The 20,754-nt window shown below is 31.5% G+C and overlaps 1 protein-coding gene across 2 annotated transcripts; it reads right to left on the bottom strand.

Moving 5' to 3' along the window:
- Positions 1 to 2,235: 2,235 nt before the first annotated feature.
- On the bottom strand, positions 2,236 to 19,669 carry LOC129943013 (echinoderm microtubule-associated protein-like CG42247). 2 transcript variants are annotated; one of them, XM_056052217.1, is made up of 11 exons: positions 18,666 to 19,669; positions 9,867 to 10,061; positions 9,256 to 9,372; positions 8,815 to 9,197; positions 8,591 to 8,740; positions 6,877 to 7,048; positions 4,760 to 4,855; positions 4,300 to 4,698; positions 3,814 to 4,234; positions 3,351 to 3,747; positions 2,236 to 3,285 (listed from the first exon to the last, which is right to left on the bottom strand). In XM_056052217.1, exons 1-11 carry the CDS (start codon positions 19,443 to 19,445, stop codon positions 3,132 to 3,134), a joined length of 3,264 nt encoding a protein of 1,087 aa, XP_055908192.1. In that variant the 5' UTR covers positions 19,446 to 19,669; the 3' UTR covers positions 2,236 to 3,131. The 2 variants fall into 2 exon arrangements, with proteins under 2 accessions (XP_055908192.1, XP_055908193.1); XM_056052218.1 differs by lacking the exon at positions 18,666 to 19,669 and adding an exon at positions 10,193 to 11,342.
- Between the last annotated feature and the right edge of the window lie 1,085 nt (positions 19,670 to 20,754).

Genomic DNA, 20,754 nt, shown 5'->3' with positions numbered 1-20,754 from the left:
GGAGATAGAGGTGGGGTATGTTCTAGGAAAAGTTGCGCCTATTCATTACCTACATTTTGATATATGGTACATTTTTGTCGGCCACCACTGTCGGCTTGTAGAACGATTTTAGTAGTACAACTTTCGTTCTACAGCATGTAATTAGGTCAAGGGTTGGAGATAGAGGTGGGGTATGTTCTAGGAAAAGTTGCGCCTATTCATTACCTACATTTTGATATATGGTACATTTTTGTCGGCCACCACTGTCGGCTTGTAGAACGATTTTAGTAGTACAACTTTCGTTCTACAGCATGTAATTAGGTCAAGGGTTGGAGATAGAGGTGGGGTATGTTCTAGGAAAAGTTGCGCCTATTCATTACCTACATTTTGATATATGGTACATTTTTGTCGGCCACCACTGTCGGCTTGTAGAACGATTTTAGTAGTACAACTTTCGTTCCACAGCATGTAATTAGGTCAAGGGTTGAAGATAGAGGTGGGGTATGTTCTAGGAAAAGTTGCGCCTATTCATTACCTACATTTTGATATATGGTACATTTTTGTCGGCCACCACTGTCGGCTTGTAGAACGATTTTAGTAGTACAACTTTCGTTCTACAGCATGTAATTAGGTCAAGGGTTGGAGATAGAGGTGGGGTATGTTCTAGGAAAAGTTGCGCCTATTCATTACCTACATTTTGATATATGGTACATTTTTGTCGGCCACCACTGTCGGCTTGTAGAACGATTTTAGTAGTACAACTTTCGTTCTACAGCATGTAATTAGGTCAAGGGTTGGAGATAGAGGTGGGGTATGTTCTAGGAAAAGTTGCGCCTATTCATTACCTACATTTTGATATATGGTACATTTTTGTCGGCCACCACTGTCGGCTTGTAGAACGATTTTAGTAGTACAACTTTCGTTCTACAGCATGTAATTAGGTCAAGGGTTGGAGATAGAGGTGGGGTATGTTCTAGGAAAAGTTGCGCCTATGCAGGAAATAATTAGAGCAACGGATAAAGTTTTTTGACGGCATAGACCCCCGCCAGCACCCATTCAAGAAATAATTAGAGCAACGGATAAAGTTTTTTGACGGCATAGACCCCCGCCAGCGGCCCATTCAAGAGATAATTAGAGCAACGGATAAAGTTTTTTGACGGCATAGACGGCCGCCAGCGGCCGTCTATGCCGTCAAAAAACTTTATCCGTTGCTCTTCCTGAGCGGGGTACAAGTCCCTCTTTCTTTAACTTTCCCTCCTATCTCTCTCCATTCCTTCTTCGTCTTGTACAGAGTCATTAGAATCTGCGTTTGTACTTTACATTTACTATACTTTGCCCGGGACTCGAACCCAGGATGATAGGACTATGTCCAACGACCAACCAGCTCCGCCACACCATTATATATAAGAACTTAATCAAATTTCAATCTGTTTCTAATTTTGGCACCTTAGATTATGTTTGGGTTTTGAAATCGCGAAAAATTTGGCCTGCAATGGCGTAGCGGGTAAACCGGTTTCCTTTCTATCTGCTTCATCCATTGGACACTGGTTCGCTTCTCACAGGCATACTGCTATTTTTTTTTAATATATTTTCCTTACGAAAATATATTTTTTTTCTGTATATATAGTTTTGTAATCTTTATTTTTGTATATGATGGTTAGTGAAATTAATTACTGTCTACATCCTTACATATTCCTAGAGCTTCAGATTACCGATTAATGGCCAAACATACACAGTTTATCAGATAACACATATGGATATTTAATTTTTAATTTTTTCATAAATGTTTATGCTACTTTTGAGTTCTTTTCATTCAACGATTCGCAAGAACATTTTTAATTGACCGAGTACAACAAAAAATGTCTATTTTATTTTAATGGCACGTTGCATCAATAATTCTTACCGGGAAGTAGTCGGCCTGTGCAGTTCTCCAAACAAAATTTAAGTTATGTAGGTATTTCCAATGGCTTATTTCATTTCTGCCAACGAAATAATTGCTCACATTTTCTGTTTTTGATACAACTTTAAATTAAAATAATAATTACACTTTGAAGAAAAAAACATGTCGTCTTTTGGGAATTTGATACTAATCATAGACTGTTATAAGAATAACAGTCACTGGGAAGTGCATTCAATTTTCCTGATATGTAGGTAAACACAATTTAGAAACAATCCTGCCTCATAAGTTGTACAAATATACTTACCTTTATTTTGATTTCATGTTTGACTGTAAACTAATAATAGAAATAGTCATCGTATGGGAAAGTGTAACTTTATTGTATATTTAAAAAAAACACTTTTTCAAGTGACTGTTGGAATATAACATTGTTGTATAACTGGTCGATATTATGCGATAAAAATGAAGCCTCGTATATTTCTAACAAACATAAGATTACCATAAATTATGTTTTTTTTAATAAATAATTAATTTATTCACGAAAACTATTTAATGAATATTATGTATGTAGTGTAACTTGTTTCGTTTTTCATACATTTACTGTGATTTCATTCGTAGTGTCATATACAAAAATAAAATATTTGATAACAACTAATTCTTTTTAAACAAAACAAACTAAAAAAATACAACTATTGATCATTTTACTGTTTTAACTACTTTAAGTATTTTGAATGTTGTTTGGATACCGAGAATTACATTTCAGTACAAAATATACCTATACTTATTTTAAGAAGGGCAGTTCTTTCAATTTTTATTTATTTAGTTATTTCGGAGTGTCAAATTGAAAACAATAGACTAAAATAATAATGCGGGAGTGACCAAATTTGATGTCTTTAATATAAGTACATATATATTTTTGTATCATTAAATTTTGTGTTAATTTGTTAAAGATTTGGGTACTAATAAATATTTAAATGAATGCTCCTAGCAGTGCAACAATTTAAACTACTTATAAACAAACTTTTTTAATTGAATTTTTACTTGGAAGATATTTTTGGAAACGATTTATATAATAATAAATTGAAGACTTGAATATTCAATGGTAAGACTTGAAAACCTACACTTTTTTTATTAATTATTCTTCTGAATCACTGTCAATAAGAGTTGAGGAAATCATGCTATTTTGCCGGCGCCAGTTGTCACTATACCGGGACTGAAAGGATGCATCAGCAGTTCGCCAAGGCGGCCATTTGGGCTATTCATCAACTAAATCCCAAATCATTAGTGATGCGTCGGTGCCGCCAACAGTAACGATGTTCCGATCCCCAAACAGAAATCGTGCGCATGCCAACATTCCCGAGTATACTTTTGCTTCATTGAATTCAGCTCTTGGACTTGTGCATGGATATCTTTAAATATAAATTTATAACATTATTAATTGATTTGATTATATTTTGTATATGTTTAGTTTTACCTAAATAAACGTAAATATCCGTCTGAATCCCCGGACACTAACATATCGTGAATCGAGGAACGATTACATGTAGCAATTATTGTTGATGTATTATTATAGTATCGGTTGTTCCATATTCCAGCCACAAGAAATCCAACCGTACAGTTATTTGTCAACCATTTAACATCTTTCATTGCAATTGGACTTCGTTCCGGTGAGAGGGATTTGACATCCCAGAATAGCAAATCAAAATCAATGGTTACAGTTTGTACATAATTACCATCCATGCTCCAATCAAGATGAGTGAGAGGCTGAGATCCACGGATTTTGTTAACTTTTTTATATGAGAAGCCATCACGAGAAACTCGAAACAGGTAAATACTTCCATTTTGCGAACCCATTGCGATCATATCTCCCACTAAAAATTGATATTGCTATATCATACAAGTATATACATTTTGAAATCAGGCTTTATCCATCATACCTTGATTATATGCGATGCAGTTTAGAGGTGAACCACAAACTCGCAATGTTAACATAACTGAACCATTTTCGGCATTTATAACAAGAAGGTGCCCTTCTGTACTTCCTGCTGCAAGAGCAGTTCCAAATGGATGAAAAGCTAATGCAACACATTCGTATCCAGTTTGAATTGACCAAATTAATTTATGTTTCCGCCAAAGTGCAATGTGTTTATCGTGACCAGCAGTTGCAAAAATTTCATCTTCTGGATGTACAGCAAGTCCCCAAAGTTGACGGCCATGTCCGAAAACAACCTGATTGAAGCGCCTTTGTAGTGAACCTTCAAGAATATTATTTCTGGTCGTGCCAACGTATATGTTTCCGTCGTTTCTTCCTGGTCTTTGAGGATAAATCGTACGAACTCCCCCCGAAGACTCTGGAAGCTAAATTTAAAATAAAAATGAATTAATGAAAGAGTTACAGCAAAATAATAGGTGTATCCATTTACCTTTGTTTCGGCAATTTTTTTATAATTTTGCAATGAATCCCATGCGGCAATTTTACGATCCTTTTCGCCACCGGAAAGTAAAGTTCCTTCCCCAAGCATGATGAGACATCCTATTCCTTTATTATGAGCTTCAAATTCAGTACGCACAAAGTAAGCACCATCAGAATCAACGCTATATATTGTAATGAACCCATCTGAATCAGCCGTTACAACGTCACCATCAGGTTCAAATTGAACACTAGTAATATGGGATCTAGACGGCTGTTTTACTATGTCTGTTCGCTCAAAAAATCCATCTTTTCGGCGGTGCCAAAAAGCAAGATGACCTCGGCCATGTGTAATAATTAAGTTGTCATCAAGTGGATGAAAAGCTGCTCCCGAAAGCCCTTCTTGCAAAGTCTTAAAGTCATTGTAAAATGAAAATTATTTTTTAATATAAGAATAAGAACATAAATCTTACCGCAACTTTTCCCAAAAGGTGACCCCACTGCCATTGCCATACAGAAAGAATACTCTCGCGTCCGCTGTCAACGGCTAAAATATAACTGCCACCATTCTAAAGAAGAAAAATGATGTTAAGAATGTTGAATAATTATCCCGTATTTTGTTTAAGATATTCAGTTTGATGCACGTGCTTTGAACAAAATAAAAGATAGAGTATAAAATGGGAACTTGAAATGTTTTATTGTCTTGGAATACAAAATAAATGGATCGCGCAGCTTTCGGAAACCCTCAGGATAAGAAAATAAAAATTTAGAATTGTAAAAGATTAAATTAATTTCCAAAGTTGAACTTTTTCAAATGTTTTAAAGTAATTCAACAATTCATTAAATTTAATATCAAATGTATTAACCCACCATTGACGCCGCGCCGCCGGTCTCACGGATCGGGAATTTCAACTGAAGATTTTTCGAAATGTGTGACTAATATTTCGTGTTTTTTTTTAAATATATGCTCCTTGACAATAAAACAATGATATTAAATCTACAGAAGCTCTTTTATTACAATACACAAATTCAAATTCAACAAAAAACAATAACGGAGAAGAAAGTTATTCACATGTTTTCGCACACCCGGTCTCACAGATCAGTAGGTCAAAATTGGAGGGTTAAGAAATTGGATCTCTCAATTGCCTACTTTTACGGCAAACATTTTAAACCAATTCATTAATACAATGATATCGCTTTAAAAACCTTTAAGTTAGGGATATAAATGGCTGAAAGACAGCTGATCGCTGTTGCCGAAATGAATTTGCCGTCTAGAAGTGAAACTTGCAAATGAACGCATTCAGAGTGATGTTTTAACGCAAAATTTATTACAGCGAGAAACCAGTGTAGTTCAATCATTCAAATCAGATTAGAAAAAGAGCGCCGTTAGAACTAAGTCCTTAATTGTCTGTAGCATTGATGATAGCTTTTTCCCTACGATATGCAGGGACACCACACTTCGTTCTATTGATTATAAGTTTATGGTGCTGTTTTCAATGTGTTCCGCTAATATGTGCTGTGCACCGCGCTATTAGCTCTTGCCAAAGTTGGTGTCCCGTGAAAGCCTTTGAAATATATTGTTTAAATTTCAAGGTTATAACGTTGCAAATAAGAAATTTTAATGCTAACAATAATAACGTGTGTACTCAATTAGATAAAAATATAGATACATTATTTAGTTTAAATACAAAAATATATATAGTAATCAGACTTGCCAGATTGGGCTATTTATCGGAAATTGGGCTATCTTTTCCCAAAATTGCCGACAGCAATTTCAGTATGACAGCCCAATCAAATTCAAAATTTGGAAGAACAATGGAATAAGCTCCCTTTATTCGATTGGAGTCCATTTTTTCCCTCTACATTTCCAACGAAATTGGAAGAATTTAAGACAGAGTTGCCTCTGAATGTAAAAAACATTTCGGGTGAATTAGTTTTCGGGGATTTGGCGTATTTCGTAATACAATTGTTAACTTTACCTGTGAGCAACGCTGTAGTAGACAGAGCATTTTCTATCATGAATTGTGTAAAAACAAAACCAAGAAATCGATTGACTATAGCATCGCTCGTTGCAATTATGCACTTACGTATTGATGCTACAGTTAACAAAATTTGTTGTAAAGATTTTTTACCCTCGAATGAAATGATAAGTAAATTTAATCAATCGATGTACCAGTGTGATAAAAATGCCCGTGACGATGACGATAACTCTGATAAGATATCGCTTTTCTAGACTGATTTGCAGCAGTTACCCTAATATGTTAAATGTGATAATATGTTAACTCTTCTTTTTTTTATGGACTTATGTTTCTTTTTTCGTTGTTTTTTTATATAAAAATGTATTATAATATTTTTTTTTAATAAAAATGAATTGTGATTGAAGTTATAAGAAATGTTCTGTTTTTATTTATTTATTTTATTGGGCTACTATTTGGGCTACTTTTTCGGCTCTGATTTTGGGCTACAAAAATTTTTAAATTGGGCTATGAAACTAGTTCAATACATGGCAACCCTGATAGTAATACAAAATATAGTGTTAATATAAATATTTAATGACGATAAAGCATAAGAAATATTCAAATAAGCTTACCAATTGCGAAAAAGTAACTGCTGTTACACCTGTATCTAGTTCACCCATTCCAAAAACATACAAAGTTTGGAGGGATTCTGTACTCCAGATACGTACGTGAGCTTGAGATTTTCTATCACGTCCTGCTTTTTGTCCAGACGCTACTAACTCTCTTGAAGGATGTACATCCATACTTAAAGAAAAAAATACGTAAATATTAAAGACTATGGAGTTTATTTATTAATAAATTATTATATAATGTACAAATACTTATTATGGTTTTATTAAATATGCTATAAAAATACTAATCAAGATAAGTAGTTAGCCCAAAATATAAATGACACCCAATAGTTTATCAATTTAATAAGCGAACAATTGTATGCATAGAAAAAGCATTCTCAGTCCGCATATAAGATATATTCAGTAAACGTTGTTTGTTTTGGGCATGGAAACGAATTAAGAGCTACGTATTCTACTATAATCGCGCCTTAAATTCAAATACAATTGTAGAGGGAGGGCTTCATTAAATACAGGTAGTTTCTTTATTAAATGTAAAACAATTGTTTGTGATCTATTGGTTTAATTTCCTACAATAAGTATAAACAAATAATAAATTAACAGCAATAAATATATTAAGTTGTTCAATCAACATTTTATTCATTTGAGATGCAATTATTTTCCTACAAACAAAAAGGAATATCTAAAACGTTGATGTTTGCATTAAAAAAGTATTCATAATCATTTTTATAAAAAATTACACATATGTAGGGGCCAATTATATCATTGCAATCGATTCGGAACATGTTTTGAATCGATTTTGATAGGGTTTCCCTTTGATTAAGAATGAAAATTATATACTGATCGATCGAAGATCTCACAAAGAATTTGTTGTGAAAAGAAAAATTGTAACTGCCATTAATTTTTCTCTTAAAATGTATTCTTCTATTTTCCGGACGGAAATTCATTTCCCTGAACAGGTGAAACCAATCTTCCACTCATTTGTGTTGCAATTTCACACAATTCTTATGACAGATTTCTGTCAGTAAACATTTTTCGGTGGATTTCAATCAGGAAATTGTTTTCAATGAAAGACATTTTTAATGATAGCTATAAACGACCTGCCAAAAAATTTTAATGTTTGTTTTCAATGATAAAAATCAATGTAAGCTATAACTGACGCCTAAAATAAAATACAGAGACAATTTAAAGAATACTTTGAAATAAGCGCGCAATTAAGGAGTACCCTTTTACTAAATAAATAAGGTGGCACAACAGTCCGTTAGGCACTAGGGCCTAGTGACTTACAACGTGCAACCATTTCTGAGTGGAGTCAATTAAAGAATTTTTAAACGTAAACTATTTAAAACATTACTGGAATTTCATAAAAATCTCGTACAAAAAAAGCTTATATTGCACATTAGCACTGATGAACATTAATTTAAACCTGTTTTTAGCTCAACTGCCGTAATGAAAAGGTAATTTATTTTCAATGTTTTTCAAGAAAATTAAGTGAATCAGACGATTATTTGTATAAATTCCGACAACAATGATTGCAAACCCAAAATACAAAGGGTGTTATATCCATACAAATAACGCTTTTATTTGGTTGGTATTATAACCCTCCATCACTACAGTCCCTCTGATTCTCTACGAGGTTAATTAGTCTTCACTATGTCTATGCAAATATAGATAATTCAAAAAAATCTACCGTACTTAAATATACATTAGATCTTACCACATGATATCTTCAGTGTGACCAGTATAATGTCGTTGTGCTTCTTCATCGCGGTCTAACAAAACAGCTACTGCTGCAACATAGTAAAGCAGCTCCCCAGATGGAAGTACCCAAAGATTGCGACGAGCATCAATTCCTCGGTAACCATGACTGAGGGTAAGATAATAGATATTTAAACAATAATGATTACATGATGAAAATTGTAAGGTTGTTTGAGTACTTACACCCATTGCAATTGGAGCTTTTTATCAGGTGGAGAATTGTCAGCTGGTGCATGATGAATCGGTGGATAAAAGGTTCTTCTCAAACCTCTTATAGTTACTTTAGTAGGTTCTTCTTTGATAATATCTAACATGGAGTATTCACCACTTGGTCGAAGGATTTCACTTTCCGGCGCATATAAAATTCTAGGTCGGCTTTTACTTCTAGGTCGGGCTCCACGAATGGGAACTTTTGGAAGCTCATCGGTTGAAATTGGTGCAGGGACTACAGAGGGTCGTGATCGTGACCTTCGAATTGGGGAACCTGCAATTATAGCCGTTCCAGTCGCTAGATAAAAGGTGTCTACATCCGCAAATTCATTTCGAAGCTGCGAGAAACTTCGTACCTAAAATATATTTTTTTCAGAATGTCTGACTATTATATTTCTTAAAGATAGAACTTACTTCCTGTCCTGTCCCCGTATACATTTTTTTAGCTGCATTAATTTTTAAAACTTGACCCAGGTCTTCTAAAACATCTTCGAAAGGCTGTGAAGTGCGTAAGTTGAGTAGAACACGGCACTAAAAGAAAAATGTTGAAATAGTAAGTTGTGACACGAGTTTAATAAATATATTTGTTTACTTCTATAAGATTAATTACTACAAGAATGAATTACTCATAATATTCTTGGCATGGTCTAAATGTAGAGCAAATATACATTTTTTTAGAATCTAATGTGTTTAAGTTACCTGGTTCTTGTCACGCGACATCCGATTGATGTTAACAAATTATACTCCGAACTTGCCCTAGATTTTTTATTTTGATTTTTAATTATTTGAAGGTAGTAAAGGTGTGTATAAAAATTATATGCATTTACATTTCATGCCATGGGGAATTATCATTTCAAAAAGCTTGCTTTTTTTCTCACGCCATAGAGAAATACTATTGAAAGGGTATTTTGCTAACTCATACAAAACTAAAAATCGGTTTTAAAAGGATAAAAATTGTTTTCTGGTGTGCTGTCCATATTTTGCTTTTGACAAATAAACCTAAAGTGTTTCAGACATGAACTCACCTGAACTGAATGATCCAAACTATTTATGATTCTTATAACTCGTCCGGCACTGCGTTTTATAGAGCCGGATGTTGTTGATAAAGTCCCCAAATCAGCTTCCATGATAGAAGGTTTTCGGCTGATTGGCTTTGATCCCCAGCCCTGATTTCCGGGGGAAGCATACCACATTCCGTTTTTTTTACCGTAGCTAGCAGGCTAAAACAAAAATAATTAAAAAAAAAATATTTTATGAACAGATGTTTATAATAAATATGTTTTATATACGTTTACATGAAATATGGTATTAAAGAATACAACAAAATAATGAAACGAGTAAATGTACTTACGTCCCAGTGTTTTGAAGGTGAAGGAAGAACCTCAAAAGTTGAATCTTCGTCACTTTCAGACATTAAGAACTTGATTTCAATGATTTAAGAACTTAGACATTTAAGACTGAAAAGTGTTGCACAAAGAAATATCTATCACTCTTAAACATTTAAAATTTTATATTTTAACTAACTAGTTGTTTCAAAGTAAATTTAAGTTTATTTATTCTCATTTAAAAACAACAAGAATATCGTTATTTCCTAATGCACGTCAAATATTGAATGTATTGAAGACGGTTACATCACATTAATTTTTTAAGCAAAGCGTCGTTTACTGTTCCGGGTAAAAGTCAACTGACGAGCCTTTTTTCACTTGAACATTTAACCATTTAAAAAAGCTACTTCCACATTGTTTTGTTATAGTCAACACGCGCCAACCACCCAGTCGTAATGTAAGAAACAATATAGTGAATTATGACTTCTTCGACAATATGGGCATTGGGCAAAGGGTCGGTAAATGTTGGTTGCTTAGTGTTCAAAGAAACCAAAGCACAAGTTTTATAACAGGACGACCGTCTAATAGCCAGCCTAAGACGATTACCATTGTAAGTGCTGACGTAGTTTTTATGTATTTAATGTATGTATGCTGGTGTGAATTTAGCTATACATACGGCACAAGAGTACAGTACAATGTAGAATGTACATAGGGAATAGCCTTGCACATTATATTATTACGGGATTGCGGTGTATTTCTATAAGTTTTATATAATTTGTATAAGCGAATATTCAAGGGAATTTAGTGCAACACCTTATATTAATGGAAGTTACCTATTATAACATGCATGTATGTAAATAGACCTTTTTTCGTCTGTAGCTTGACCTAATTCAAAATAATCTTTTTGAAAAACCCTACAAAATGTTAGTATTCCGTATGTTAAAGCTTTCAAACAAAAAAGTTGTTAACTTTAAGTTTGAAATATAATATATATTAAACCGTATTTAACATCGCTTACCACTTCCTTTGCCAAACAAGTTTTTTCCCTGGACAGAAAATTAAATATTCAATTTAAGGCCATTCAAATATTTTTTTACAAATTTTGGTGTTAAGTGGGTTTATATCGCATGGATTTGTAAACAAAATAACTTTTTTCTTATAAGAGTACATAAAAACGTCCATACATCTTTAATTTAAGTTTTAAGTGAACAGAATAGCTAAATTCGATTAATTCAATCAAAAGCAGTATGATATGTATGTTTAAAGAAGAACTTGAATAGATTTTGATGAATTGTATGTATTCCTCACTCAGGCAGCACTATCAACAATATATTATTTATAAACAAATATACATTATACGAAACTGTTATTAAGTTTGTTATATTGTATTCCCTGAATTGTATGATTATTTGTATGTGGAAAATGAGTACAGTATTAATTTTTTTTATAAATATTTACAAATGAAGATTTTAAACTGGTACTAATTTAAAAATATGCTTTAAAAATTAACCATAATAAGCACCGTTTTGAAACTATAACTGTTTCGAATTGTGGCTAAGGATAATTTAATTTTTGAGTTGTTTCAGCAATTTGGTTGGGCGGGTCAAAACTTTTGAACCTAATTCGATCCAACGTCCAATAAAAGTAACTTGTGACTTGTCAGTATCCTCCGCTTACTTCTGAGCATGATAAGCAAAAGTTTGATAAGGTTGTAAAAAATGCATTCCACTGGTGACTATCAAACTAAACCTTGTGGAAACCTACCTGTTTGAGCCAATAGAAGACATAAAATTAATGGATAAGCTTTTTTCCGATGTCTAAATAATTGTTTTATTGAAGAAGAATTTGAAAAACAAAGATGATCTTTATTTATTTTATTGGGGATAAATAGAACGTTTTATTATGGAAGGGAGTATGCTTATACTATAGTGTTGTTAATGATGTAGAATAGCTCCCTTTTTAGCACATTACTATACAAAATCTGGACCTCGTTTTCGTTTATCCTATCGTAGTGAATAGTTTTAAATGAAGCCTTACTTGTAACAGTTTCTTATCTATGTACTTTTCAAAGTAAAAAACATTTGAATTACACATTTTCATATTCCTATAGCATGTGTATATGGCAGTTAACTATTAATCGTTATGAATCAAAACCCCTAAATATTATGAATATGTATAAGAACATTATAGAGTACATTATATATATGCATGGTAATTATTTCCCATTTTCGTAATTATCGCTTTGCATAAAATATAAAAACATCATAACTCACTTTATTCTCAGTACTAACCACATCATTTAAGTACAATACAAATTCTGAATAAAAAAGGAATAAAAAAATTAGGCCAAATAATATAGAACAATGTGTTTAAATAGGTACTTGGAATAAATTTTGTGTGAAGGTTAAATATTTACTGGTTGAAAACGTTCCTACCAATAAAAATAATTTTTTTAAGTTTAAGTGTCACGAAAACAAGTCAAACATAATGTATGGTCTATCATGATCATGATATTATAACATTTCATTTGGAGGACATAAATTCAATATTAAAATGGACAAAATGGATAAGTTACGTATGTATGTCAAATATTGTCAGAAACTTTTTTAAATATAGTTGTTTCGAATATATAACGCATTCAAACTAAAGGTTCATCCATCATTTAATATAAGTTATATCTTTAGTAAAATATAACGTAAACATAAAATCAAGAAAAGTTCAAAACAAAAAGTTGATGAGTATTAAAATAAAATACAAAATATAATAATCACGAAGATTCAGCGTTATTCTATAAAAAGAATATAAATACATATAATACATATAAAAAATGAGTCCAATTTACTGAAAATGTTTTTACTGAAAATGTTACACATGTATGTACATATATGTTTTTAAAATAAATAATTTTTAACTCGGATTATCATTCAAATTTAAAAAACTTTGCAAACAAAATAATTTAACGCACTTTTTGTTGTATTTTCTGTCTTTTTCTTACTTTAAGTTCGTTCCCCAACTTTAAGTGTTCAGATGTTCAGTTTAGTTATTTAAAATAATTCAAAATAATCTAAACACTAAGGGATTAGATTCATTGGGTGAAAAACAACACAAACAATTCCTTGATCTATAACCAATTATAAAGTACGTATGTACATCCATATGTATGTCTAATATAATTTAATGACTAAACAACCAAATTAGTTTCGTTTTCAATAGTATTTATTGATATGAATATTAATTCATAGAAATACTAATAAAATGGTGGTTTAAAATACTTCCCCGATCCCTAATTGTAAGTACTGTATTGCTTTGTTACAAAAATGTTTTGCTTCTGAATTAATTGCTTTCAGTATTCAATATATGAATTATTTTAATTCCTTTACTTTAAGTTAAAAAAAGGGGTTCTACCACATACAATTTTTATTACCTGCAGGTAATGCTTTTAGATAAGCTCAAAATCGTAATATTTCTTATTTTACAATACATTTTTGGTAACTTTAAACGCTTACTATTTTTAAGTGCATCTTGTGATTTATCAAGTCGTAGGCTTTGTATTAGAATGATGAGAATTGATTTTCATCAGATTGTACAGATTTATTTTTCGACTGTAGACAATGTATATTATGTACCTACCAAAGTTGCTTTTAAATGGTGTTGAACCACTTTTTTTAGGAATTTCGTTGGGTGGAGATAGTAAAAAGCGGAATTTCCTTAAAGTAATGCTCTTAAACACAATGTCATTAACTTAACTTAACTGCGTTTAGGAAAAATGGATACAATTGTTTTTATTCATTAAAGCAAAACATTATGTCATACAACATACAGACCATAAGGTTTTAGTTAAATAAATTCAATGACAGGAAAGAAAATTGGAGCATTTTTAAGTCTTGTTAACTTCCTAAATGAAGTTATTGTAATAGGTCCGATTTGTCAAATTGAAAATTTTGACATTTCTTGACGTTTCAAGGTCCCTAGCGTCGAAATAAAAGATTTTTATAAAGATGTCTGTGCGTGCGTGTGTACGTACGTTTGTACGTTCGCTACGTTTTTTCGTCGTCCATAGCTCAAGAACCAGAAGAGGTATCGATTTAAAATAAATTTTGTTATACAGATAATAAGGCAGAAAGATGCAGAAAGGACCAGTGTTGCCGGAAAGAAAAATTATAAGGTAGTACCGAAGCCAAAAAAGAGGAGTATTTTGAAAAAAATAGGAGTACAGAATTTGTTTCCCCTTCAAAAATAAGCAAAGCCAAAAATGTTGTTTTTAACTTTATTTAAAAAAAAATATTCAGTTCATAAAAAAAAAACAAAACATATGTAAATAAATAAAAAATTAATTCTAATAACAAAATTAAGTACATAAATATCATTTCATAGATAGCATAGTAATATTATATTATTTTTTAAATATTTGTTATTGCAATCTTATATTCTATTAAATAGGACTGGCTTTGCAAAAAAGCAAGGTATTTTGATTTATATTATTTTTTATACGACTTCAGGAGTGATTTAGAAGGATTCCATTTACTACAATCTACTCCATTCAATAACTCCTTGCAACTCATAATTGCATTCAAAGTATTTACTTCCAATCTATTCGGTTTTTTTATCTTTTATAAGAAAGAGTTGGGAAAAAACTCTTTCTGCTGCTGCGCTCCTGTGCTGTGTGTGTGTAAAATTCGGATCAGATAGAAACTCGTCACGTAAAAACTCAGATTTAACAAAATTTTGTAAAATAGTTTTGAAGATAGTTTTTATGTACGGCAAAAATTTGTGAATTCGGTCGGACTGAGATTGAAATTCTAAGTTAAGTTGTTTAGTTAACTGAAGAACATAAGCTAGAAATAATAAACACAATTTTGTTGTATCATTTAGCTCTTCTTGAATTTTGTGAACAAGATCTACATAGGTTACTGTCAGAAGATTCAAAAGAATTCTCCAAAAAATAATGCAAAATTGCAGGCCACTGTTCTAGTGTTCTGGCCACAACCTGTTCAAGAGCTAGCCACCTAGTAAAAGACGTTTTTAAAATCTTATGTTTTTCGACGTTGAAATATTCTTGAAACTCCTTAAACTCGATTTGTTTCTTTGTGCTATGCGAAAAGTAAACATAGATGTTTCTTAAGAGAACCTCGATATTCTGTGGAATTTTTTTAGCTGCGGCTGATGAACAGAGATGTATTGAATGGCACATACAACCCAAAGTAAACATATTTGGATTTTGCTTTAAAAAAGAGATCGAACTCCACTTTTCTTGCCAACCATCACAGCAGCATTGTCCGAGGCAAAACCAACACAATTTTTAAACGGTATTGAAAGATCATTGAAGCACTTAAATATTACGTTAAAAATAGATTTAACATCAAACTCAAATAGTTCAATCAAGGAAAGAAATCGATCTCTTACTTTACCATAACTGAAATCAAAATACCTTACCACGACACATAAGCACTTTGAGGAACTGACATCCGTTGTCTCATCAATTATCACAGAAAATTTTTGTTTTTTTAATACATCCACTATATCACGATTCGCCTCTTCCAACAAACTTGGCGTTATTGTTTCTTTGAGTTTTGTTCTTCCAAGTTGTATATCTTTAATGGTTTCACCATCAATACTTTTTATTAATGCAAAATGTATTGCAAAATAAACATTATTATTTTAAGTTCTGATGTTTTAACCTTTTCATTTTTTTTTAGTTGGTTCTAAATTTACTATATTTATTTTTGGTTGTTGTTTAAGCGATTTGAACATTTGTTGGTGGTTTTTTGATTTTTCATGTCTTTCTTTATGCGCTTTGTTGTTTGTAAGTTTCATATTACAATACGAACAAAATGGCTTTTTGTCAATTTCCTTAAGAAAAGCAAAATCACCCAACAATCCTTGACAAAACATTTGGGTGCGATTTTTGCTCTTTTTCGAAGATGTGGTAGGTGTATTAACTTTATCAGCATCAGATAACTCAACGTCGCGTCGTCGGTTCTTTCGGCAGGGGATTCAGGTGATTCTTCCACCAAATTTGCAGGAACAGCAGGCTCATTTGGCTTTGTACCAGCAACAGAAGACACATTGGCAACAACTTCAGCAACTTTTTTCGCATTTACCTCCTCCACGGAGTCCAATTTCAGTAAATATCTATACAAAATAAGTTTATTTTGAATTATTTTAATAGGAATTACAATTTTTAAAGCATTACAAACCTTTTCATTTTATTTAACTATTGCATAAAAAATCACGGACAAATATTTGAACAGCAAGATCTCAGGTCAATTTGAAAATAAATATCGAACTCACAGATGCAAATAGCATGAATCCAATGAAAAACAAGACTAAACAAAAAAGAGGGAAATCCCCTTTTAACGACAGTTTGCAATATAAAAGTGCTTCCAGATTTGCACTAAATTTGAAATCAATGAGATTTATTAAGGTCGACATTACACTTTAAAAAAATAGGAGTACGAATGTGAAAGGAGGAGTACGGGAGTACGGAGGTGTTGAAAGTAGTACAATACTCCTATGGGAGCACTTTCGGCAACACTGGAAAGGACTCTCAAGAAAATTGCGTGAGTGGTTTTTTTTTACCATAGCAGTTTGAAAAAAAGGTGCAAATTTTTGTTAACCCTAAATATCTTACAAACAAAAAACGCTAGAGACTTGAATTAAGTTTTATATAATATATTGTAACGTGATATCAAAGAAATATATTTAAAAAAAACTCCATTTACCGGATTTTTTTATAAATCAAAAAAACTGAAAAAAAAATTGCCACCTCCAAAATTTTACGACTAAAATATGATTTCATCTCCAAAACAATTTTGTGCAACGAAAAATAATGTTTTTGACATCTGATAAAGTTTTGAGAAAAATCGAATTGAGTTTTTTTTATAAAAAATAAAAATCTAAAAAAACGTTACTCAAAGTTGGTAAAAATTGAATATCGATTCAAATATCTTTTCAAAAACTTGAAAAGTGTTGTCAACATTCTGAAAAATGTTGAGAAAAATCGAATTGACAGTTTTTTTTACAAAAAATAAAAACCTAAGAAAAAAATTAATAAAAGTTGGTAAAAATTGATTTTAGACTCAAATATCTTTTCAAAAATTTGAGATAATAGCTTCTAACTGATTTTACTTATAAAAAATACTGTTTTCAACATTAGGACAAATTTTGAGAAAAATCGAACTGACAGTTTTTTTTTCAAAAACTAAAACTCTAAAAAAATAACAATACTAAAACTTGGTAAAAATTTACTTTTCACTCAAATAGCTTTTCAAAAATTTAAAATATTGGCTTCAAACTTATTTTTTTTACAAGAAATAGTGTTGTCAACATTCTGAAAAATGTTGAGAAAAATCGAATAGACAGTTTTTTTACAAAAAATAAAAACCTAAGAAAAAAATTAATAAAAGTTGGTAAAAATTGATTTTCGACTCAAATATCTTTTCAAAAATTTGAGATAATAGCTTCTAACTGATTTTACTTATAAAAAATACTGTTTTCAACATTAGGACAAATTTTGAGAAAAATCGAACTGACAGTTTTTTACAAAAACTAAAACTCTAAAAAAAAAAACAATACTAAAACTTGGTAAAACTTTACTTTTCACTCAAATAGCTTTTCAAAAATTAAAAATATTGGCTTTCAACTTATTCTATTTTACAGAAAATATTGTTTTCGATATTCAGTAATTTTTATGTAAAAATCCAACAGTAAAATCTACAAAAAATAGTACGCAAATTTGGTAAAAATTAATACGAGTACATATAGCCAAACTTTTAAGCAAGACAAATCGACAGACGGGATGGGAAGTAATCAGTGTGGGTCGCATCCCAGCCTCTTTTTTATTTTTATTATAGAAGTTATAAGTTCAAAAGACACAACCAACTTTTAATGTGTAACTGGGCGCAGTTTACAAGAAGGCCAGTGTAAAATTAAAACACATAATATCCCAGATCTTATTGGTAAAGTTGGTTTTGTTTTCGCAGTTACCATCTCGATTTATAAAGGTTTTGAGTGCATTTATGCCAAAATGAGTATATTTAACTATGATTGTTCAATTATTATATCAATTTGAATCTAGTCGAATAGATATTACGTATTGAAATGTATTTCAATCTTTTATTTTACTTTTAAGAGAATGTACACGCAAACGATGGACTCAATACAAAATTTAAAAGAAAAATTAAAGTATACTCTACTCGCCCACTCTTCTTCAATATATATACATACATGAATCTATAACACATTGTAACCAAAACACGTAACAATTTCGTCCAAGGAAAATATTTAAATTATATTGATTTTCTTATTTCTTTAATAAATGAACAACAGCAACAAAATATGTAGATATGTATGTATGTACATATGTACATATATCCCTTTGGTTGAACGGGTCAGTAGAAAGTAGTGTCAAACTCTAAACTTTGTTATTGATTTTAAACTCAACATTTGTATTACAACGAACAAATTTTAGATATTATAATTTTTTTTTAATTTACTTACTTTATAGGTTTTGAACGATGAAACAACATAGCTAGCTCCATCCTCCAGCTCATCCAGGCTATATTTACGATCTCCATCCATTGAAAATATATAACGTGCTCCACGTGGTAAATCCATTTTTGGAGAAATCTTATCAAGAAGGCTATCCATTGAAGTAATGTCACGTCCCGGACGGTATCGCAACTCTACCCCCGGAAAAAACGGATCCCCATTCCGATAGAAAACAACTCGCCTTGCCTTCCAATAAGACAAATTTGAATAACGACTTACTGCACTCATAACACTATTTAACTGATTGGACGATGATAATTCTGGCCGAGATTTAGAACGTATCAATGGCACAACTGGTGGCTGTGATGAAATTTCACTCATGTTGTCCATCGCACTTGGACTTCCTACACGGTTATGATGTCCGTTACGATTCCAATAATCCGTTGGTTGTGTGTTTTTTCCATTAATACCACTAATACCAACACCCGCTTCAATGCCACTACCAACACTAGTAGCCCTACCACCCAAAGTAGGTGTAGCACCGTTATTTCTGCGCTGTAGTTCCCCCCCAACAAATACTCCTTGCTCTTCATCCTCATCACTGTTCAATTGATGGTCATTGTTTGTATTCGAAATTTCCAAGGAATTTTCTGACATATAAGGCACCATTTGTTCTTGTTTTGAACTATGATCAATTTTTTCTTCAGAGTTTTTAACTGGTGATGAGTTCGATGAATTTAAATCAACCTTCGGTGATCCTACTTCTAACTGTTCGGTATTGTTTGACATGACCAGAAACTTTTTATCTTAACAACACTCGATGACCTATTTTTTTATTGTTTTCATTTGAATAACTAGCACAGCGCAACTTCATTTAAAACTAAATATAATACATTTATTTAAGAATTTTGCTACGCCAGTAAGAAAACTAAAGTTTATTCAGAAGCACACATTTTTAACAATTCTTACGTTTTCTAAAGCCTTACTTCACCGGTTGGGCACTGTGCAAATTCTGTTTTGCCCGTTCGCATTCGATGACCTGAGAACTCATTAGCTATAGGTAGCCGGACCTTATAGCAACAGCAAAACTTCTATAGTTCATTCAAATAAGGGAGTTATAGTATTAACACAAACAAATCCAAGCAAAAGGGTAAGAGGCTGAAGTGCTAATAGCCTCATATATACACTAAACTTTTATAGTACAGTGTAGGTCATACAATTAAGCCACAAAAGGATAGGACTTTTATCAAATTAAAATATCGAAGAAAATTGTTTGTAGAAATTCAGACATGTTAATCACCATCGCTTTTTTATCTTTTATATTTGTTAATCAACAGTAATAGTTTGTGATAATTCTTGCTTCTCGCAAACGTCTCTTTTTAAATAATAAAGCAAAGTATTCATTAAAATATTTATTTAAAAGTGTAATAGACAAAATTTTATGTAATACAATTTTTTTTTTTTGGAAATTGTGAAACAAATAATTTTTTTTTTCATTATAAAGTAGCTCGGTTGGTCGCTGTCGGTTCGATAGTGTTAATTGAAAATGTTATTGGATTTAATTTGATAATAAGAATTTAGTGTTTTTTTCGTAATTGATCGCGTCAGTATTTACTTTAAATGCAGTCAAAAAGTAGATACCTACAAATAATAAGTTAAATGAGTAAGAAATTTTGTTTTGATTGTTGGCAGAAATCTGTTTAGATTAATAGTTATATTGATGCTTATTAATTCAGATGTTTTCGACCCATTGGTGTTAAACATCATGTTATTTAATTTAAAACTGTAGGTTAAATTATTAATGTCTTTTTATTTTGTCCAGTTGAAAGAAAGTTTCCTTGAATTGTGGGTTACAACCAATTGCGTTGGTTATTTTTCAAGCTATAAGCTGTTTGAAAATCTTTCATGATAGGAAACATCGATTTAAGGTATATCCTTCGGTCTCCCATTTTTTAAAACACATAATTCAATGCTCTTTGTATCTTCTCAAATCTATTTTAATATTTAAGTGTATTTTAAACAAAGTAATTTTTATTACAAGGCATTTGTTTATAAGTGGAATCAACAAATATATAAACTTAAGGGTCTTCAAATAATA

This window comes from Eupeodes corollae, chromosome 1 (assembly GCF_945859685.1).
Source record: "Eupeodes corollae chromosome 1, idEupCoro1.1, whole genome shotgun sequence".
Lineage (NCBI taxonomy): Eukaryota > Metazoa > Arthropoda > Insecta > Diptera > Syrphidae > Eupeodes > Eupeodes corollae.
The sequence above is the reverse complement of the archived record's forward strand: the minus strand, read 5'-3'. Positions and strand labels throughout refer to the sequence as shown.

Excerpts from the sequence above, each read along its gene's own strand:
- LOC129943013 (XM_056052217.1), bottom strand. The coding sequence starts at position 19,445 with ATGTCAAACAATACCGAACAGTTAGAAGTAGGATCACCGAAGGTTGAT. Across the intron at positions 4,856-6,876 it reads CAGTTACTTTTTCGCAATTG|AATGGTGGCAGTTATATTTT; the intron begins GTAAGCTTATTT and ends TTTCTTCTTTAG. Across the intron at positions 4,235-4,299 it reads AAAAAATTGCCGAAACAAAG|CTTCCAGAGTCTTCGGGGGG; the intron begins GTAAATGGATAC and ends TTTTAAATTTAG.